Source organism: Anser cygnoides, chromosome 14, assembly GCF_040182565.1.
Source record: "Anser cygnoides isolate HZ-2024a breed goose chromosome 14, Taihu_goose_T2T_genome, whole genome shotgun sequence".
Taxonomy (NCBI): domain Eukaryota; kingdom Metazoa; phylum Chordata; class Aves; order Anseriformes; family Anatidae; genus Anser; species Anser cygnoides.
Window position 1 is genome coordinate 5693538 of NC_089886.1, and position 22856 is coordinate 5716393.

General features: G+C 43.8%; 1 protein-coding gene across 3 annotated transcripts; it reads left to right on the forward strand.

The window, feature by feature from the left end:
* Positions 1–733: 733 nt before the first annotated feature.
* On the forward strand, positions 734–22828 carry MAML1 (mastermind like transcriptional coactivator 1). Of its 3 annotated transcripts, none has more exons than XM_048057310.2 (5): positions 734–1477; positions 10709–12121; positions 14521–14790; positions 17177–17291; positions 18403–22828. In XM_048057310.2, exons 1-5 carry the CDS (start codon positions 1103–1105, stop codon positions 19392–19394), a joined length of 3165 nt encoding a protein of 1054 aa, XP_047913267.2. In that variant the 5' UTR covers positions 734–1102; the 3' UTR covers positions 19395–22828. The 3 variants fall into 3 exon arrangements, with proteins under 3 accessions (XP_047913267.2, XP_047913268.2, XP_013031405.3); XM_048057311.2 differs by having other exon boundaries at positions 974–1477; positions 10712–12121; XM_013175951.3 differs by lacking the exon at positions 734–1477 and adding an exon at positions 8852–9602.
* Positions 22829–22856: the final 28 nt, after the last annotated feature.

Here is a 22856-nt window from a genome sequence, read left to right on the forward strand (position 1 = left end):
TCATCGGGGACTATTAAAATGTACCGAGGTTGTCTGATCCAAGGCTGACTTCTGGTAGCAGGTAGGGATGGGGGGAAGTGCTGAGGGCTGCCAGAGCTGATCCTCGGCCTCTTCCTCTGCCTGTCCCATAAGAGCAGTGCCCGGGGGCCGGGCTCTCCCTTGCACCCTGCTCTCAGCCTTTCATCCCCCCAGGCCCTGCGCCTTCTGTCAGGGCTGCACCTTTCCCAGCGTTATTTATTCGTGGCCTCACTGAGCCTTTCCCCGCTACTTGTGGCTGCGCTGCGCGCTTACGCACGAAGAGGATGTAAATAAATAAATTAACTCGAGTTTGCCTTCTGTTGTCTAATTAATTCCCCTGCTCGACCCAGGGGCCGGGGAGCTCGCCCCGAGCCCTCACCTCAGGGGCCCCTCCAGGAGCCGCTCCCCGGCCCCGCGGGGCGGGCACATCAGAGCCTGGCCCAGCTGCCAATCACCCGCAGGCCCCGCCCCTTTATCCAGCTCCTCCCCGCCCCTGCCTTTTAAACCCTCCGCAGGCCGCCTCCTGCCGGCCGCTCTCGCCCCGCCCCTTTCCTCCCCTCTCCCCCCCTTTCCCATTGGGCGGCAGCGCCGTCCGTCACCCCCTCGCCGCGCCGCGCGGCGTGACGTCACCCGCCACCCAGGAAGCCCCGCCTCCTGCTCCTCCGCTCGGCTCTGGAGGGGAAAAACAATTTCAAGATGGCGGCGGCGCGGCTAACAATGGGGGCTCGGGGCTCGGCGCCCGCCCGCGCCTGAGAGCGGCGCCCGCCGGGCAGCGCCTGAGCCGAGCCGCGCCGGGGCGGGAGGGAGCCGAGCGGGCTCCGGCCGGGGGCACAGCGGGGCGCAGGGCTTGAGGGAGAGGGGAGCTGAGCGGAGCGGCGCCGGCCGCGGGGCAGAAGGAGGAAGTGGGGCGGGGGGAGCCGTAGGGGCGCCGGGCCGAGGAGGGGGGGGAGGGGGGAGGAGGAGAGAGGAGGAGGAGGAGGAAGGGGAGGAGGGGGAGGAAGGGCGGCGAGGGGCAGCCCCGCTATGGCGAGGGCCGTTTCGCGGAGCCGCTGACCGGCGGCCGCTCTCCTCCCCTTCCCGGCCCATGGTGCTGCCGCCCTGCCCCATGGCGGAGTTCGTGGTGCCGCGGCACAGCGCGGTGATGGAGCGGCTCCGGCGCCGCATCGAGCTCTGCCGGCGGCACCACAGCGCCTGCGAGTCCCGCTACCAGGCCGTGTCCCCGGAGCGCCTGGAGCTGGAGCGCCAGCAGACCTTCGCCCTGCACCAGCGCTGCCTGCAGGCCAAGGCCAAGCGGGCCGGCAAGCACCGGCAGCCGCCCCCGGCCCCGCCGCCGCCCGCTCCCCCCCCGCCGCCGCCGCCGACCGCCGCGGGGGGCAGCGCCGACAGGAGCGGGGCCAACGGGCTGGACGCCGAGGCGGCGAGCGGCGAGCAGCACGGCCGCAGCAGCACGCTGATCGCGGTAAGGGGGCTGGGGGGACCGGGGGGGGGGGGGACCGGGAGGGACCGGGAGGGGGGGGACCGGCTGGCAGCGAGCCCCCCTCCGGGAGCTCCTGGTGGCTGCGGCCCCTCTTGATTCCCTTCCCCTGGCTGCTGGAAGGGTGCTGAAAGCTGCTGCCGGGGGCGGAGGGGGTTAAGGGGTCGCTCACCGGTTCCTACGGACGGTGGCTGTGCTCCTTCAGGGAACCGCGCAGCCTGGGGAGCTGTACTGCGGGGAGTTTCACCCAAAATGTCCCTGCAGAATCTGTCAGGGGATCGTCGGTGCTGCGGAGGCTTTGGGGGGTGTTTTTGTTGGCTTGTGCCTTCATGTAATCCGTCAGGGTTTAATCGGGTCACTTGTTAAGGGTACTTGATACGGGTGCGCTTATTACCAAGGAGATACTAAAAAATAAGAGTTTTGCTGCATCTTGGAAAGAGCTCCACTTGAAGTAGGAAGGCAGCCGCTTATTTGCTGCTCGCTGCAGTGGGTGTGAACACTATGGGAATCCCACTCCACCCAGTAAAAACTGGCTTAGCTCAAAATCTGAATGTTTCTCTGGCCTCTCTAGCATTTCTGGTTGTCAGGACTTATTCATACAGCCACGTTTGTATATCAAGATAGCTGTTGCTTAACTTACTCTGAACCCTTCAGACGTACCGCTGTGCGCTAATGTGTCAGTAACGTAGGTTAGTAGGATAACCTCTTAAAGGGTGCCTGTCATAATACCTGTCTTTCTCCAAAACAGGTATTTCTAAATGGTGGCCTTCGTGACAATGATACGGTACTGTTGTGGGTGCCTTTAAAAGGGGATGCTGGATTAACCAGATGTGGTTTCAAGTTAACGTATACGTTAAACCCAATTTTTAAGACGGTCTGTGTGTTTGATCGGAGTAGAGGAAGGGGAGGACACGATTCTCTGCTGCCTTGGATCTCATTTAGCTGTAGTTTTTAAAATAGAATTGCTACAGAGCTTACTGTGTTCTCAGGTGTGAGTGTACACGGTGTGAAGCAGTGAAACATGGCACATCGATGTCAGCTTTAATGTACCTAGCGCTAGGCAGCATGTATACAGCTTGGTTTGCAACATGAACTGAAAATGTTTCTCAGCCGAGTTGTTGTTACTCTTCCTAATACACACGTGCGAATCTCGGACGCGCTGACTTTTCTGAAGACACAGCGCTCGTGGTAGAGCACTCGAGGTGGCTGTTAGAGAAGAGCCTTTGAGGACGAGAGGAAACCTTACACATTCCTGACAGTGATTCTGTAAAACTCCATGGGTAGCTCTTGTTTAGTAGGCTCAGCTGAATGTAAGCTCGTGTCAGAATACAAATGACTCAAACTCATATTTTGTTTTGAAAGACTTGATGGGATTTCTGTTTATTTCCTGTCTGGGCTCTAAGGCTTTTTCATGTGGGGCTCTATCCATTAATGGTGCGTCGTTGCACATTTTCGTTGCACACTCTGCGGAGCTCTTTAGCATGTCAAATCCTGTTGCTTAAACTGCCACCGTGCTTCTTCTTCGTATTGATCCTTTAAGAGGAGGATGTCTTTGATTCATTGGTGTTGTTTCTTTTCAATTGCTTTGGATGTGGATTTGATCTAATTAGCATCCATTATAATGAGGACTCTCAACAGCAGTGTGGTTTTGAAATACACTGCACATCTGGGGAAGCCCTTCTTGTTCAGGAAGCTGCTGCCAGTGGCCAATTTACACAACAGAAGAGGGTTTTAGTGTATGAATGACTCTTCCTCGTGCTGGCCTGCTGTTTCCTTCCTAGGATACATGACTGTAAGCTTAATTGCAGCTGCTGATTCATCATCTCGTTACTAGGGCATAAAGTTGGTTTGCTTAGTAATTCAAGCTTTGAAAAACAAAACAACAAGAAAAACAACAAGAAACCTCTGCTGCTAGTTGTGTTCCTTTGGTGTAAAAGGTACATCTCTAAGTCGGTACTTTACCTCCAGCTGTACCGATCGCCTGTAACCTGTCGCTTTTACCAAGACCAAGGATGTACTCTGTATGGGAAGGACGTGGGTACAGTTTAAAATATTCAGTAAACTCTGGATTAGCACCAAAATTATGTTGTTTTAAAATATCCCGGACACATTCATTTCAAAAGAATGCCATTAGATGAGTGAAACGTGCGTTGTATCAGCTATCGCTGCTCTTGTGGCCTGGTTTTCCATGAAGCTGCATATGAATTTTCTCTTGGAGACTGGTACTCTGTATTCAAAGCATTGATTTTGATCCCTGAAAGGAAGGCAAATTGTGTAAATGTAAAGGGTATGTGATCTAGCACCCGAGAGCTTGGAGCAGAAGGACCTGAAGCTGCAGTGCCGCAGGTGTGCCCGTTGCAAGCGCTCCCAGAGGCTCTCCTTGGCAAACCCAGACTAGTCACGGGGAGCGCGGTGAGCACCGCCACTTCCTTTGTAACGTCTCGTGTGGTTTTTCACATGGCCCAAATCAGAAAGTAAGTTTGTCCTCCCTAAGTTTTTTCTGGTTTAGGTCCTGAAACTAGATGGGTCTCGGTTACAAGCAGAAGTAAGGGACGGCTTCATCCTTTGTTTTCTCGCTAAGCAGTGCTAGAACGTGAGTACACAGAAATTGAGAGAATATAGCATCAACACAGAAATCCTTCTGGATGGTTTGTGCACCATGTAGGCCTGTCCTTCATTTGAGGAAAAAGATGAAAAATGGTAGCTCCCTATTTAAAAAAAAAAAAGACAATAATTCAATGGACAATTCAGTACTGAAATTTACTTTATGCTCTGTTGTTGAAGATGATGTTCAAAGTAGGAGATGCTTAGTAGTTGAATAATGCATCATTTCTTGTATTAATCTTATATTTTTGAGAAACAGAGAAGTTGGAAGGAGAAAGGACTTGCCACCTAGCATGTTTTTTCCTCTTTGCCAGTTTCTGTTTTGAGAAAGTTCATTTTAATACTGTTTAAGTTCTGCCTACTAGAAGGGTTGCCTTGTATTTCTCTGGTAGGCTATAACGCAGCGTGTCACTGAGCTGAACATCAAGCGCTTCCTTGACACGGGAGTAAAGAGAATATTGAGAGATGGATTTTTATCTCCATCTTTTTTTTTTTTTCCCATATATTTTATTTATATATATATTATCTTTTTATGATGTGGCATTTTGGAAGGAGACCTGCTCAGTGATTCTTCCTGTGTTTTCCCCACCTGAGCACAGTTGTTGTGTGGATGGTTTGCTTTGCCTAGACTGCTGCAGATGGTATATCTGGAACGGGCAGAGAAGTCCAGTCGGTGGCCTGCCTTGGGGTTGCGTTGTGTTAAACCTGAAGGGTTTGACTGGGAGTTGAAATGGTTTGACTGGCCGTTGAAATTTGTACAGCGAAAATAGCTAAGTGCTAGCTGAAGCAAAGGCACCAAGTAAAAAGTACAGAAAGAAATTTAAGTATAAGGAGAGCGAAGAAATGTTTCATGGTTGGAAGGACCTGAAGTAATATCGTAAAGGGAACAGATTGCCTGGGTTGTACTGACAGGCATTCCACTAACGAAGCCCAGGCCAGCATGCTAACAATTCAGAAGACCTCGTTTTTGTGTAAGCTGTGGTATATGGGTGTTAAATTGTGAAATTATGTTTTACCACAAAAATAGCAAATTATTTCCACATTATTTATACGTAACTACAGTACAGTGTAGTCTTGCCACCATTGTTTGGTTTTGCTGACAAGTCTGATAGCTTGTTGCCCAACAACTCAGACAGGTTTTTCTGTCTCCTTTTAATTCTGCGTGAGGTATTGTTGTAGGTTTGAAACATTTCCCCTCTCAGGCTGGTTAGATATGCAGTGATGCTTTCTAAATTGTACGGATCTGGGAGGGACTGATCTGCTGCTGCTGTTGAAGTTCAAGTGAGGTGGAGGATCCGGCACTGCAGCTGAAGGCACAGCATTTTTTTGATTCAGCAGAACAATTCCTGTAGCAGAAGCTGCCCCTTGTGACTAATGCAGGCTGGGATATTTATAGCCGTGCATATCCACAGCCCTTCTTCACTCCAGCAGGCAGTCACCCAAATACAAAAGACTTCTGGAATTAAAGTAAAAGTCAAAATTAAAATTAGTCCAGCAGTTTGGTTCTGACAACACGCTGGAATGCAGGAACACATTTGGTAATAAAATGCTTTCCTCGCAGGGAGAGCACGACTTTGGAAGCTGGGTATAGATGCACAGTAAATGGAGAGTTTTTAGTACAGCATGTGGCCACAGTGTTTTTTTTTTCTATTCAATATCCTTACATTGCAATTCCTGATATTTGCATTGCTCTTCCAGCTTAAGAGGTTGTCATCCTTGTTGCTTCTGTCCTCAGCCAGGCAGGAAAGGAGGATCCAGCTGTGCCTGTAGAGGCCCTGCTGTAAGCTCTGGTCCTTGGGAGCTTATCTGTGCTGCAGTGCCACCACTTCCACTGAACACAGACTGATGCCTTCTAATTTGGTTTCCCCTTCTAGGTGAGAATGCCGGTATCTAGCTGGAAGGCATGTTGCAACTAGACTGTTATTAGTTTGTAGAGTAATACAGCATTTCTTCTGTGAAAATGGCCAGCAGTGTGTCTCTTGCTGGTACGTCATGACAAATCCTTGTAGACATGATTCTAAGATTGAAACCGTAAACTTATTTGAAATAAGACAGAAAAGTTTTAAGCTCTGTTGAATCTGGCAAGAACAATTTAATATCTGTAACAGATGCATCAAAAAAATAAACAGGAATGTCATTATCAAGCCTAAAAGGCAGGGCATACAAGCTAGATTTTTAGTTTTGTTTCTATCATTTTTACTAGGTATTTTTCAGAATGCATGCAGTTTCTGTAACTACATATATGTAAATATTTACTGTCTTCAGCATTTTTAGAAAAGTAGGTTTAAATTGTGGTTAGTCAATTCAAAACTCAGCAGTAGGAAATTTCTTGTTTGCAAGAGAATAATGTGAACTAATTTTTTCTGCTTCTTAAGTTCTAATGTATTGAAATGCTGTTGGCTTCAGATGATTATCTAAAAGTAATTTCAGGTATCGGTTGTTTGACTCTTGTGTTTTGATTTCTGGAATAATCTTTCTTGTAAAAAAAAAAAGTTTGTGTGGTATTAAAAATAAAAAAAAGTGTTAGTGTGTGGCCAGCTTTTATGAAGCCTGCTGACGTGCCTGTGCGGTAAGACTGCCGTCTGGCTCAGCATCGTTGAGGTAAACGGGACTGGGGATTTAAGGTGGATGTCGAGCGCAGCTTATCACAGTTACTGATGTGGCCTAGCCTGTGCTGTGCGTTTTCTGACAGGAGCCCTGTCGTTTGGGCACCCCTGGCATCGTGGCCCTGCGGCCTAGTCCTGCGGGGCGGGGATGTACCGGGGGTTATGGGGTCAGAGACTGCCTGGGTTGGGCACCCCTTTTGTTGTCAGGGCTGATACCTGGGTTTTATCTGTTTGTGCTGGGCACACGAGGAAGCCACGGTTAGGGCCTGACTGGCGTGTGTTCCCCTGCCAAGTGAATTTATTTGTTCCCCTGCTGTGGACTGTTGTGGCTGTGTGACTGAAGTGCGGCTCTGGCTGATGCTGAAGAGAGGCAGCCTATGGCCAGTGCTGCTTTAACTGCCTGTGTCCTGTCTTAGGCCGAAGGCAGAGGCTGATGCCCGTTTCTTCATTTTTTTTTTTTTTTTAATAGATGTTTTATGGCTTTAAATACTTTGGATAAGTGCTTTTGGGGTAATAGTTTTTGGCAAAGTTAAATGGGCTTGGTGCAGAGAGGTTGGAGGTTCATCTGTTGTTGGGAAGTTGATAAGGCCGAGAAAGTAGGAATACGTTTGTCTGATCTTGTGACAATGGAAATCGGCTTGTGTGTTATAAATAAAGTGGGTTGATGCTCTTAAGGAAACCAGGAACAGCATACCAGAGGGCCACCGTGCTTTACAAAACGGTAGCGGACAGAAAATTAATGCTAAAGGGATTTTCTTAGTGAGTAGCAAGGCACATTTTATTTTTGTTGGTGCTTTTTTTTTTTTTTGTTTGAGTTTTGGCAGAAGAGAACAGGTTTTTCTTGCCTCGAGAACTCTGTTGGGGCAGCTTGATATGTAGATAACTTGCCGTCTGACTCGTATCTCACATGCTCCCTGTTATTTTTTTCCCCCAAAAAATGGCTTTAATTATACAGAGACAGACAAACGGGAGGAACTGAATTTAACATTTCTCCTTCTGTTAGGAAATCAAGAGCTGAGGTGGTGCACAAGAAAGGTATTTCGCAAGAGGAGGTTACATTATTGGCAGAGCAGCTGTATGAATATGGTTGGTGTGAGAATTTCAGGTTGTGCTATTCAGAAAGTTAAACGTGAATACATAGAAGGTGTCATGATGTATTACTAATGAGACAGGAGAAGAAGCCTGTAACTTTTGGCTCCTGCAACCTTTTGTAGCACGATCCTTTCTTGAGGGAAGAATGGAGGTGGAAAATGGAGCGCTGTTAGAAGGTTAATTTCAGCTGGTTAGCTGGCTGTGTTGCTGGTAGGGTAACTGCAGTAGCACAAACCTTAGCGGAGACTTACTGTTTAATAGTTTCTAAAATTCAGAAATTAAATGTCCTGGTTACGAATTGGGCTCAGTCTTTTCTGGTACAGAAAAAAAGATACAGATTTTCTTCTTTCCTGCGTGTCTGCTGGTTGTTGTGTACAGGTAGGATATCTTTCAATTAATCTTACATTGAGATGAGGTGAAGCAAGGCTGGAAAGCAGTCACCCCCAAATTTTACCTCACTACTGAATTCCTTTGAAGTTATATTTCTTTAATTTTTTTTTTTTTTTGACAAAGGAATATAGTTTGAGGCGAAAGGACTTCGTTTAGAGCAACTAGCACCAAGAAATTACACATTGGGTATCTGAGCACTATGATGACCAGTGAAACCCATGTAGATATGATAGATCTTAGGTTTTCTGAGGGAAAGAGCCTGTGATGGATATTAGGGGTCTGTATCTTTACCTAGACTACAATAAGTTCAGCTTATAAGTTTAGACCCAGGTGAGTTTTGCAGCCCGTGGCTGTGTGCAGTCACACCTGTAACGCCACCACAGTCCCAGTTGCCTGGAGTTGGCTGCATGAGTTACGATTCCAGCAGTGGCTCCAAGGGCCGTAAGTCCCACGTTAATACAGAAATTCGCTTCAACTACAAGAAGAATACATTCCGTGTACAATACTAAATTATTATTTGTATGTCATTTTTCAGGGAGTGTTTTTTCCTTAATGATTTAGAATTAAGGAGGATTCATTCCCAATCTCTGATTGACTCATATGACCTTGGGCAAGTTACTCATCCACCTTGAGCTTCAGTTTTCCCAGTTGGAGTGCAAAGTAAACAACAGGAAGCTTGCTGAAAGCCAAATGCTGCAATGGAGCTGAAGCTTCCTTGCTTTCTGTTGCTTGTTTCACCTTTTTATGAAAAAGTAAATTTCCTTTATTCGTTCATTAATTGAAAAAAATTGTTCTAGGTCTTCTACTTGAATGTTGAAATGAAGAGAATTTAAGACCCAGCCTCCTCTCCAAATGGGTACCTCCTCTAAGTAGGTCTTCTGCCAATCTCATTACTTGGCTGCTATTTCCATGAAATAGCCAAAAGGTCATGGTCTCCTGGAAGCTGCAGTCCATTCCTCTTAGAAAAACGAGGTTTTGCCGCTACCTATGCAAGCATTAAGCAGTGTTTGTTTCCAGAATCAGTTAACTGTGGGCTATTTAAATAAATAAATAAATAAAACTAAAATGCTATGATCCAGTCCTATCCTTAAATCAAAGCATGTTGTTGCCCAGGCAAGTGCTGTAAAATTCTTCTGATAATTTATGCTGGCTCTACGTACAACCTTTTGCTTTAGTGCAGGGATTTTGAGGTTTCCCCTGTTTGTTCTTGGATGAGACAGTTTTCCCCAGGGCTTAGTGGACTGCATTATGGAGACTGCGTATGAAAATAAGCGTACTTGTCTTGAGGTTTGTTTAATGAGCTCCTTTTCTGCCATCTGAGAGAACTATTGTTCGGCGAACCGCACTTCAGACGAATGGCTTTTTGTGGGGATTCTCCTCATGTGTCCTGCTGGGATGTACAAAGGCATCTTTTACAGGTCAGGGGAGCCGACGGGAGCTTTCCCTCTGCAGGCTGAGGCTTTCCCTCTGAGCAATGTCTCTGCCCTGCAGGTTTGTCTGTGTTGGTGTAGCGATTCCAGCGCAAGCAGAGCCCAGGTTTCTTACAAGATGTACCTGAGGGAAGTAAAAATTGCCAGTCATCTTTGATGTGTGCGTGAATTCTGCTCTCAGATGTTTTTGGGGTCGCTGGGAAGAATATTGGAAAGAAAGCTGCCAGAAAAGAGAAGTTGAACAAAAGGTCCCAAGCTCTGCTTGTAGAACTGAGGTGCTGTTGCTGTACTCCCTGGTTGCTTCTAGGTGGCACTGCAAGAAAAAGAATATGTGTGTTCACCATCTATGAGACAAGCAGCTGTAGAGCTGGTTGCTGTTCTAGTGGTCATGGTGCAGAGGGTAGCAGGGGGCAGATTCTCTAGGAGAAAAGAGGAAAGGAATAAACTTACTCTGCTACTATAGAATCGACCCAACTCCTCCTAATTGCTTCTTACATAAGCGTGAAACAGTCGTTACTTAGTGACAAACTGGTCTTGCCTAATGCCAGAAGTGTGACTGTGTACAAAATTTATATATGTATCTGTCCTCTAAAAACTATGATTGCAAGAGAAAAGGTCCTCCCTTTTTCTAAATATTTAAATGAGAGACTGCTCTATCAAGCAGTCTTGCAGGGAAATTACACAGTATGTACACAGACCAGATAAATACAGGTTGTTATGCTCATCTAAAATTTGAGTCTTACTATTCTGCAATGATTTTGCGTTTTGAACAGGAAAGATTATAATACGTTCCAATTCAATGCCATTTCTCAACTTTCTGTTGTTGGCAGTATTTGACAGCTCTCCTCTTTGAAGGAAGAGACTGTTTGATTCAGCACCTACTTTTGAAGGTTTACCCTAGCAGATTTTTACATCTCATATGATGACTTGTAAAACAAATCTTATCAAAGCAAAGGTTTAAACTTTTTTTTTCACCTTAAATGTTTTATTCATTTTTTTTCCATAGTCAGACCGAGACAATGCTCAGGTAAGAAATAATCTATGAGACATGAAACTACATATCTAAAACCTTCCGTTTTTTTTTTTTTTTTCAGCAGCTCCATGAGACTGTGAAAAGAAAGCTCGATAGTGCTTCTTCCCCTCAGAACGGAGACCAGCAGAACGGCTACGGCGATGTATTTTCTGTGTCCAAGAAATTGCGTCGTGATGACGGTCTTGGTGGAGCAAGTGGTTCTTCCAATGGAATGCCCCCTGTGTCTCCACTCCATCATCTTGACAAGAAATCTGGCAGCGGAGATACCTTGCAACTTAATGGAAAACATCCGATGGGGCTAGATGGCATTAGCAAGAAGTGTCTTCCAGATTCCAGCCTGCAAATGAATGGAGGTGGTGATGCTGACGACTCATTTCCTCCGAGTTTGAACAAAGAGCTGAAGCAGGAGCCTGTAGATGATCTTCCGTGTATGATTGCTGGAGCAGGGGGTTCTATATCTCAGAACAACTTGATGCCTGATCTTAATCTTAACGAGCAAGAATGGAAGGAGCTTATTGAGGAGCTTAACAGGTCAGTGCCCGATGAAGACATGAAGGATCTCTTCAATGAAGACTTTGAAGAGAAAAAAGATGCAGATTCTTCAAATTCAGCTGCACAGACTCCCTTGCCGCAAGATATTAACATAAAGACAGAATTTTCCCCAGCACCCTTTGAACAGGAACAGATGGGGTCTCCCCAGGTTAGATCTACTTCTTCAGGTTCAGCGTTTATTGGTGGTGCTTCTGTGCCTGTAAGTGCCGCTTCTCCAGCAGTTGGTAGCTCTCAGGCTATGTTTCAGCCTTCTAGTCAGTCGATGACCGAAAATCCTAATCAGCCCATGATGCAGGCATCAAACCACTCTCAGAATGTCCAGAGACCTCTCCCCAATGTGTTGTTACCTGGGAAGGGTGCAGGAAGTGCCAAAGAAATGTCCTCCGCTCATCAGCTCCAGCAGATCGCTGCCAAGCAGAAGAGAGACCAGATGTTGCAGAACCAGCAACAGGCTTCACAAGTCCACCAGACAAATCAGATGTCTACCTGGCAGCAGTCTGGGCCTTCTCATAGTCCGTTGGCTGTTCCATATACCATGGAAAATCCCACCAGCCCTTCAGTGTACCAGCCGGACTTCAACAATCAGAAGCTCATGATGCCGAGTATGGGAAATAAAAGCTCGCCGAGAGCTGGAGGCAATTACCACGTGAACATGCTGGGTCACCAGCAAAACAGCATGAACCAGAACCCCGTGAATAGTCAAGGCTCGATGCTAGACTATGGGAACACCAAACCTCTTTCACATTACAAAGCAGAATGTGAGCAGGGGGTTACGGTACCTGGTCAGAACAAGACTCCCATGTTGGCGTACATACAGCAGCGCCAGCAGCAACCGCTGGCTCACGTGAGCGACGACCAAAACGGAATGATTCTGTTGAAACAGAAGTCTGGAAACATTGCCTACCGGCTACCGCACAGTCAGGTAAATGTTCGGATTTTTGTTACTTACGTTTAGCAGCAGACTTACGGTTTTGCAAGACGCTGTTGAATAGGTAAGACCTAGAGTAAGGGTACAGATTATTTGGTGGTGTTTCAAAACAGTTGCCGCATGTTTTTAAAGAAGAAAATGATAACACACAGTATGCTGAGGCAAGAATCAAGAACTGTATTTTCCACTCAGGACAGTTTAAATATGCAATTCTAGGTCACGTTGTTAATGTGTGGTTTCCAGCCTAATATATTTCGTGGGCAACAAATTATGTCACACTTCACAGAAGGTTCTGCTTACAAAGATAAATGGATGCTTTGTAAACTTTTGCCTGAAATAACTCATAAAACTGCAGTGTTAAACTGTGTTCTGAGAGAAGCCTTGCTTTCTTTACCTTCTTTTTAGTCCCTGACTTCTGTCAGAGTTGGCTTACTATAAACAGATACGCCTTCGGTTGCTGCTTTTTTGAAGAGAGATGGAGGCGGAGTCTGCATTCCTGGTTTCTTGGGTGTTCCTTGGGGTTTTCAAATCTGAGAATTTGTTATTGGTTAAGTCTCTGGGAATCGGGGAAGCATGGGATAGGAGAGAAATATGTCTTTAAGAATAATGGTAATATTTGTTTGCTTGAAGCAATGTGCTTCAGGCTTTCCTGTAAAGGAGAATTCCAGGTTGCAGTTCTTTGCCTTATGAGCTGTAAGAAATTTGCAATAAAAGGATAACGGTATGTAGCTGATATTACAGGTACGCTGCAGGTAGAAATTTTTACAGTGGATGGAGGGGAAGGGACTTGCAGGCACACATTACAGAGTCCCAACAATGTGCTTGCTGGAGGACTTGTTGAGAAACAGGCTTTTGTTACAAGAATTCAAGCTACTTTTGCAAAAGCTGTTGGAGCTCCAACTCTAGTAGCATGCTTCTTCAGTAAAGCAAAATGAGAAATGTGGGACAGAAAGATCTGATTAATCTGTGGTAAAGACCACACTGATGTAAAAATAAAAACGTGAGATCAATAATACATGCTTCATAAGGCACAAATTTAATCTCTTTAAAAGCTAGCTGAAGTAACGATCTAATGATATTTTTGATGGAGGAAGAAGAAGGGAAAGGGTAGAGATGATTGTTGTCTCTCTTGCTGAAAAACTTGAAGACGACCTTTCATCTATGCTGTCCCACTTGCGTTGAAATAACAGAAATTCTGATGCATGCTTCTGGAGAATTTCTCAAAAGCTTGCATATAGAACAACTTAGCGCAGCGTTGCCTCTATTTGGCTTGTGATTTCTTACAGAACTGCAGCAAGTGAGAGCCAGCAGCCTGGACCGTTAGCTGAATTCTGTCTGTGAAAGTAATATCTGTTTGCATAATTACAAGTGAGACTGAACAGTGCTTGAAAACGATAAAAAATGTCAAATTTCAAATGGATTCACTAGTGTAAGGAGGACAGTATCAGGTCTTGAATGATAATCATTCTGTATATGACTTGCTTAGTGGTATCATGTTTTTCCCAACTTCCTATCTCCAAAACCAAAAAAGCAGACTTATGGAAAATTAATTAAAAAAAAAAAAAAAGATTATCATAGTAGTATTTTTTCCTGTGTAATATGGTGGTGGTTGGATCCTTAAAAAAATGTTAGGACTCTTCATTTTGATCAGTGATATCTTTATTCACCTGTGAATAGTAAACTCTGATGCTTTATAAAAAAAGAAGGCAACTTTAGGAAGAGAGGCATAAACTTGCTGAATTAAATGTTGACAGAAGAGGCAGGATATAAATAAATGTTTTGTGTGATGAAAATCCAAAACAGCGTTTGAAAAGCTGCAACCACGTTAACCAGAGTTCCGGTGGATGCATTTGAAGTGCTGTTTGTAACTGGCGCCGTTCCTCCGGCTGAGCAGCAGCACGCAAAGCCACGGTCACCCATCTGAGCTGGAATTTGGAAAGTGCCCTACGTGAGGCTGAAGTTAAAGCCTCTGTTCCTGAATCTTGGGGAGCTTCTGGCCGTAACTCCAAACTCTCACTTCTGTGTCTGGCTGTCTTTAATTAGCTGAATTGAATACTGTGTCACACTTTGCTTTTTCCATTAAAAACTTCACGGGTGAAGAAGCTGTTGCATAAAGATGAGAAGATGAAAGAAACCGTTCTATTTTTTATTAAACAGTGTAAATGCAAAAGTAAGCAATAACTGTCGATTTCTGGTTTTCTGAGGTGTTATAATTCCCCTTTCTGTGTAGACTTCATTTATAAATTCTCTTTCCCTTGTCCTTCACAAAAATAATACAACTTGTGGACATCGCTATGAAAGTGTCTCCTCGTCTGTGTGACTGCACACTGTTTCTAAATTCTGGAGGCTGACCTCCTTCTGTAACTCACATCATTTTTTTAAATACTCTGCAGGATCAAAACCCGTCTCCTAATGTTCCTCGTGTCCCTGTTTCTGTCCCGGGCCCTGGTGTTGGTGCCCAAGCTCCCAACGTCACCATGGCAGGCAACCACAGCAACCCACCTTATCTCAGCAATCAGCAGCAAGCAGCAGTAATGAAGCAACAGCACCAAATGCTGATGGACCAGCAAAAGCAGAGGGAGCAGCAGCAAAAGCACTTGCTCATGGAGCAACAGAAGCAGCAGTTCCTAATGGAGCAGAGACAACATCTTCTGGCTGAGCAGGTAAGCGGGGCCAGCAGTCGTCTTTGCGTTGACTTTGGTGGACTTGTTTGAGATCTTGCAGAAATGCTCTCACCTTACAAAACGGGATGGAAACTACAAGATGCTTTGGTATCATAAATAGAATTGCTCTTTTGTTTTATATAAAATTAACTGCAAAATATAGCATTTGATTGCCATGACTTGGTTTTTCTGTTACAAGGCACAATTGTGAACAAAAAGAATAAAAAAGGTAGAATTTAATAGTGTTGAAATGTGAGATAATACCTACAGGAACAGAAGATATCATACCAGTGATGGTATAATTCTTTGTGAAAGAAGAAAGGCAAGTGAAATCAGAACAAAATAATAAAAGAAAAGGTTGGGATACCCTTGATGTTTTGGAGAGCTTTAAAAATGGAAACAATGAGCAAGGGGCTCTGTAAGCTGGTTGTGTTCTGCCTTTCTTCTCCGTGAGTGCAACAACAGTTCATGTTTCAAATTTTAAACCATCTTTCATTTGTTTATTTGGGGAAAATAATTAGACATTTGCATCCAACTGCATCTTATCCTGCCAAAAGAATTTAACTGTGCTATCCATCAGACTGTGCAGAAAGCTGCTCTAGTCTCTCTCAGGAAAACAGGCTCCTTGTGTGAACCTTCCAAAGCTTTAAACCTTTTGCAAGTCTTTCAGTTGGGATTCAGCCCAAAGGGCCTTATTCTTGTCATCTGTGCTTTTCTGCATTTTTGAAAAGCCCCTGCAGGCGTGTTCCAAGCACTGGCACTGTACAAACAGAGAAATCATCAGCGTCTGGTATGGAGGGAAGGGGAGAAGGTTTGGATGCTGCATTTGACATATTTCTGTGCTGCCCAAAAGTTAGATCTTGTTAGCGTGCTCTTGTGATAATTAATTATTCAGATACGGATGGTGCTGGGTGTAGCTTAGCAGAGAGGTTTCTGAATTGGTCGATTTCTGTTGTGCAGGAGAATGGTAGTTTCAGGTAACTTCCCTGCCACTCGAAAGCTTTCTTTGTGTTTGGTGTTCTGCATCTTTCTTTTTGTGCTGAGCCAGGCTTTTGCAGCTCTTGGTTTCTCTTAGAGCTGTGGCATCTCTCCCTGCCTTCTGTGGTCAGCATCTTTCAGGTTTGACTGGTCCTGCAAGCAGCAGGTCCTTTCTGTCAAACAGCCTGCCCTCTTCATTCCTCTGCATGTCTCGACAGCTTCGTAGTTGTAGACGCTTCAAAACAATGGTAGTAATGTGTATCTGCCCCTCTGCTACATTGCACTAGTTTCTACTCTTTTTTTTTTTTATTGCTTGTGTCTTTGCCCCAGAACTCTTGGAAGGGAATTTCTGTCCCTTCCTGTGCCTTGTGCGAGCTTTTAGATAAGTGGGTAGTTGTGGATTGTATCGCTTCCAAATTCTCTCAAAATTTCAGTCTGGTTGGAGTCACCTGTGGAAGATGAGCCAGAAATGCTGCCCTGGTTGTGTTTTATATTGTCAAAGCAGCCTGTTGGCTGTTTATACTAAGATCTCCAGGTGTACTTTTAGTGCATGTACTTACACACACCCTCTCCCTTTCCCCTGTGGCTTTAAATTGCCTTTATTCCCAAAATATCCCTAATAGAAAATCTGCTTATTTTATTTTTCTAACGAATTTATCGTTAGACAGGTACAGGCTGGATACTTTTTTAAAAGGCAAGATGGTTTTGAATCATTAGCAGGGTTTCTTACAATGAACAAGTGAATTGTTGAGAAAATGGTTTTGAACAGTTGTTACAAAACTTGCATAGTTCCTCTTGTAAACTTAGTTCTATAGTTTTCCATAAGCTTTGAAGAAAACCCATGGTATATAATAATTTGGGTTTGTATATGGTTTTGGTTTTGAAAACTAGGCCTGGAAAACATTTACACGTTTTTACTTTTCTGCATAATGCTACATAAATGTCAATTTATGACTTCTATTTTAGCTCTTTGCAATTAAAAAAATTCATCTGGGGGCAAAGAGTTTAGAAAAAAAAAGTATGTGTGAATTTTTTATACTTGCTTGCTTTTCCTCTCTTTGCAACTGTTAGTGTCTTTAGAATATTGCTGAAAATGTCTGAATGTATTACTCGTTAAAAAAATAACTGGGAGTCAGGAATGTTAGTCTAAAGGCTTCAGACGTGCATTGCAATAACTCCTCTAATGAGTTGTCCTCTTGTCTCTGAGTTCCTAGCCTCGGCACTCATCAGATTAAACTGAGTGCTTGAACCTTAAGAACAAAGGTCTGAAAGAACTTTAAGGCTGCAGAAGCCCCTATAATTACCAGCTTCATGTAAAAGTATGATATCTCGGATTTTTATCCAAGATAGTCACCCTTGGAAAAAGCTTGACCTGCTTTCTAATTGTCTTGCACTGAACCTTTCCTAGGAGAAACAGCGGCAGCAGCAAGAGCAGCAGCTGCAGCGGCACCTGACTCGACCGCCTCCCCAGTATCAGGATCAGCCACAGAACCCGTACCAGCAGCAGGTTGGACAGTTCACAGGTAAGCACACATGGTAGTTGGAATAGCGGCAGAAGAAATACCAGGAACAAAAATACTTTTTCTCCTGCCACTTTTGTACATTAGTACATCTGTTAGAAGTAGAGTATGTGCTGCTATAATGAACATATTTTTTTTCATTGTTGCAATGATTGTAACTGTTTTCTGCATTTTAAATCCTGGTATGCGTACTATCTCTTTGCTCTGCTGTTCCAGTAAGACCTCCCTTCTTGCCCCATAACACAAGTTAATTATTAATTCAGTGTGCAGCCAATGTTACTCACCTATCTTAAAAATAGTTTAAAAAAAAAAAAAAAAAAAAAAAGGCGTGTAGCTTTTTGATTCAGAAGTAGAGAAGGTTTTAGTTAGGGTAAGTTTCCCTTGGTTGACTAAGAAGTGTGGAGAGGGAATGTATTATAGGAATTACACTTCACAGTGCTTCTCTGTTCTTTTTTGTTTTAAGTAGGGGGCTGTTTCTTCTACAGGGAAAAACTTTTTTTTTTTTTAACTGAATTTAGAAGAAAGGACTCTGAGAAGCCTTATTTTTGCAAATCCTCTTGGTTATCAACATTGCATATTAATAAAATGAATGTTTCACTATGGAAATTCAAAACAAAAAAGTTCTGAAAGTTATAGAGAATACGTTTCTGGAACTATAAAAGCACAGGACTGGAAATCCTGCAGTTGTAGAATAAGAGACTCCTTGTGTATGCACAGAATAACTGACAATGCATGTGTGCAGTAAGTGATTTTTTTAGCAGGCTAGCAAATTGTGCATGTGCTTAAAAGTATGTGCGTATACTTCTGTTCACAAAGAAATAACCACAATCTTGTCTTTAAAGCCTAATTTTTTATTTTTAAGTTCATGATTCTGAACTCTTAGAAGTGGCATTCTGACTTTTTAGGACGTTGGCATATCTGTGTTTGAGATCAAGGTAGAAGTGCTAACAACCCTTTTTACTTAATTAAAGTACTGCCGTCTTTGTGATGGTTGCATAAATTGCTTTATACAAATGCAGCTACGCCTTGTTTCTTGATTATAGAGTCTACACACCTAGATCGTCTCTGGTTGAACCGAGGTAGTTAATGTACAAAATATTTCTTTGTGTTTCAGGGTCATCTTCAGCCATGCCTGGGGTCAGTAATTTAGGACAGTCCAGCTCCAGCAGTCCACGGATGTTTCCTCAGCCCCAGAACATGATTCAGATGGGACCTGGACACAGTTCTGTTCCTCCGCTCCAGTCGGGCTCCAGCCAGCAGGATCGGGGGGTGACTCAGTATACCAATATGCAAAACATTCAGCGAGGGGGATTGTACAACTTGGCGTCGGGTATGACACAGATGGTTCCCCAGCATGCAAATCAAAGTGCCAATGGACAGCCACCGATGCAGAGACAAGGCAGCTTGGGCCAGGGTGCTGCTGTTCCTGCTGGCTACGGGCAGAATACCTTAGCGAACTCAAGTATTTCTCAACAGCACAATAAAGGCGCACTGAATCCAACCTTATCAAAGCCACAGATGGCAAGAGTACCGGGTGCTATGGGGGCTCAAAATCCATCTTGGCAACACCAAGGTATCCCTAATATTAATAACCAGACGCAAGGAAACAGTGGCTTGGGACCGTTTACTGCCAGCTCCTCTTTCCACATGCAGCAAACTCATCTAAAGATGGCCAACCAACAGTTTGCTCAAGGAATGCCTCAGGTAAGCCTCAGCACCAGCAGACCAATGACCTCTATGAACGCTGCCGTCTCTGGGCAGATGCTGTCATCGTCTTTAGGCTCGCAGCAGCGGACAAACGCACCTACGCAACAGCAGGTACCCTCACAGCAAGTCTTGCCTGGCATGAACCAGACTGTTCCGGATCTGAATGCTTTCAACCAGAATCCAAATCAGCAAATGCCCAGCAGAGGTAATATGCACTGTAGTCAAGGGTACCCGGTGAGGACAACCAGTCAGGAGCTGCCTTTTGCGTACAGCAGCCAGTCGGGCAATAATGGACTTCAGAACTTAACTGGTGACACAGATCTGATAGACTCTTTGCTGAAAAACAGGACTTCAGAGGAGTGGATGAATGATTTGGATGAGTTGTTGGGAACTCATTAAAAATGGGCTGGGGTGGGGGTTCTACTTTTTTTTTTTTAATTATTTCATGAAACATAAAACAACACTTGGACCAAAAAACCTGTGGCATTGAGGAGAGTTGCAGGCATTAGAGGTAAATGGTTGGTAAAGGGACTGGAGCTGCTTCTCAATGAGTGTTGATACACGGTAAAGGCGCACCAAGCAGGTCTGCAGGAGCAGTGCGCTTTATCCTGGTGTCTTTAAGGAGTCGCACGTCTGAACAGGTCAAACAAAATTGTGCGTGTCCTAGCCAGCCTTTCAGAAATCTCACTTGCAGTGTTCTAAAATTAAAATTTTGAATTATTTAATGTTCCACAGAAATAGTGCAGAAAGAAAGCAAGTAGTTGCAAAAATTGTGTTTAGGGCTTAATTTCCTGCAGCTATTACTTGCAACCATTATTGTTCATAGCTTGACATGCTATTGTAGTACTGTCATCAAACGTCTGACTTTTTATTTGAGAAGAGGCTGTATGCACCTGAGTACGCTTGCAGGATGTTTTTGAATTGTTTTTTTTTCCATCGCTGAAGCATGTGCCTGTACTCTCAATAAGCAAGTGATATTTCACAGTAAATATTTCTAGATGCTGGTGATAGATGAAAGAAAGTGTTAAAACCTGGCCAGTTAGCCTAGGTAGTCTTCTTAATAGATTGTAGTCTTTTAAGCTGCAGTTTGCACTCTGTTGTAGAGAGGCACAGTTCTTGGCTTATACCTTGCTGTGTTTAAAGGGGGAATTTCTTATGGGAGAACTTTTAAACTATAGTAGTTTTAACATGAATTGTAAAGCCATTTACTTTGCACCTGTTTCTTCATAACTTATTTCCAAAGGTAGTTGTATTTAAATGAAGGCTTTGCTTCATGACAGCTCATCTAGTTTTCTTTGTTGTAAAAAGTAAAACTAACTTTTGAGATCAGTTCATTCCCCAAAGTTAGCAGTGACACAATGAGCACAAGACTTTGTCACTTCAGGGTAAAATGAGGAAAAAAGAATTTGGCTGAGAGGTGAGAAGTCCTTATCAGCAATAATAGCACAGGCAGCCTGGGAGAATACTTGTATCAGGGTTGCTCCGATATCGAAGTCTCCCCCTTTAAATACTTTTTTTAATACTGGGTTATGAGTTTGATAATCCTTCTATAGACAGGTGGGTTTATTCCTTTAATATCCCTTGAAGCGGATGCTGGTTCCTCAGCTCAGCCCAAGGAGACCTCATCCATGTTGGGGTCAAGTCTCAGAAAGGACAAAAACCACAATGGGAGCAGGAAGTGTTCCAAAGTCCTTACTTTCTACCAAAAAAAAAAAATCCCTTATCCACCAACAAACCACCTTGCCTTAATCTTTACTTTAAAATGAAAATAAAGTTGAAAGCTTTTTTTTTAAATGCACAAATACCTCTTCCCTTTCTAAATCCACTTTTTTTTTTTCCTTGAGAACTCCTTTAAACTTTCTAGCCAAACCCAGCATTGTGTTTTAAAAGCATTTTCCTTCGACGGACAGGCTTCTTTGGGAGTTTTCTGCACTGCAGAGATGTGTGAGAGGGTTTTTTTCCAGAGTGGGTGATGGAGAAGTGAAGGATAGCATTGAATTCAAGGAAGGAAAATATTTTACTGTATCTGCAGCTTCTTCATCAGACAATTTGCACTTTTTAAAAACTGCTTTTTAACACTAATACTTTAACCCTTTCCAAATATGCATGGAACATGGTTTGTCCAGCACACTTATCTAGTGTGGATGAATTGCGCTCTGTTAAACAGATTTGATCTTGTGTCATGTTGAACTGTCAGTGAACAATGTGCATTGATCAGTGGATCCCACCGTTGAATAGAGGATAAAACTTCACTGAAGCAGGCTTAATCCCTGGTAAAACTTTTAACTATGATTGTCTTTGGATGGGAAGACAAAAGTGCTAGCGACTTTGGTTGTTGACACTTCAGATATTTTCTAGAATAAGTAGTTGAGATGCAAATAACTGATGCTAACTTTTCTTATACTGGCAATCAAAGCAAAGAGCTGGTGAGTTTGGTTTGCTGTCAAACCAAACGCTGGTCCAAGGTAAGTGTCATTAGAGTATAGGTAAATTAGCAATGGCAGGGGAAGAAGTGTTTGCTGTATTATTTTTTTTAAGGGTTAACTTTGCACCAGTGTGCCTTCCCTTCCTGTTGGGGGTGCTTGGGACCTCATAATTTCAAGTGACATCCTTCAGTGTCACTGCTTCCACCCTCTCCTCCCTTCCCCCTTCCGTGACCCCCCCCCCACAAACACTTGAGAGAAATAACAGGGTAGGAGGATTCAGCTCTTCTTTCTTCCCTGTTTAGAGTGTGGTGAAATCTGCTACATTCTCCAGTAGGTTTTGCACACAGACTTTGTTCTGAATAAGTCAAAATACAATCCATCCAGTTTTAATTTCTTAATCAGAGGAAGAGAACATCTGCTGTTTGCGTTATTACTTCCAAAAAGGCAGTCCAGCTTAATGTCCAGGAAGATGCAGATGTACTTTTTCCTCCACTGTTTCTGGAAGCTAAGGTGGATATTGCCCCATTTGACCAGAGGGTTTGTTCAGGAAGGTGTTGAGTTTTGTGACAGGGCCTTTTCATGGTACTGTTGAACTAAAATTAAGTGTGATTGTAGGCAAACTGGCTTACAATGCCCATTGGCCTTCGTATGTGAACTGGATCCAAACAGCATTTGACCTGGTAGAAGAAAACAGCCCTTGCTTCTGGTTTTGGTCCCTGTGCACGTAATGTGATCAGACTGTTAAAAATCTGGTGTCACTGTAACGATACTGAAACAGTTCAATGGAAATGAGAACACGGTTTGGGTGAAAGAGGTGCATGGGTAGGGCTGGGCTTTGCCCTTACGCCCTTTAACATGTAGCTGTCTGTATATGCACTTGGGCTTTCCATTTGCTGCAGCTTCAGAGCAATAAAATGTAGCTCCCCTGAACTGTACCTAGCCAGCCGCCCATGGCTTTATTTATAAACTGCGGTTTTGGTTGGGTAGGAAAGGTGAGAGTGTCACTGTGCAACATCCACTGCCTTCCAAAAACCACAATTCAATTGAAAAGGGTGCTCAAAATTTTGTTATACACATTTCCTTTGTGTAAATAAATGTTTACAATTTTATATTAAAGATTTGAATAAGAGTTAGATCTTCTGACTGTATATTTTTTACTTTTTATAGATTTTAAAACTATAATTCTTTATATATGTGTTTGGGGGGTATTATGGTAAGTTTTATGCTTGTAAATGGAGAACAGTTGAATTTGATGCTAACCTTTATGAATTTTTGTCATTGAAATGTATAAAGAGTCCATTAATCCCCTTATTCTTTTACTACAATTACTGGTGCACACCAAAAAAGAAATCCTTCACTTCTGTTTTATCATTATAAAATAAATATTTTGCTAGTGTATTAAACATACATGGTGTGACTTTATACGTTTGCGTGA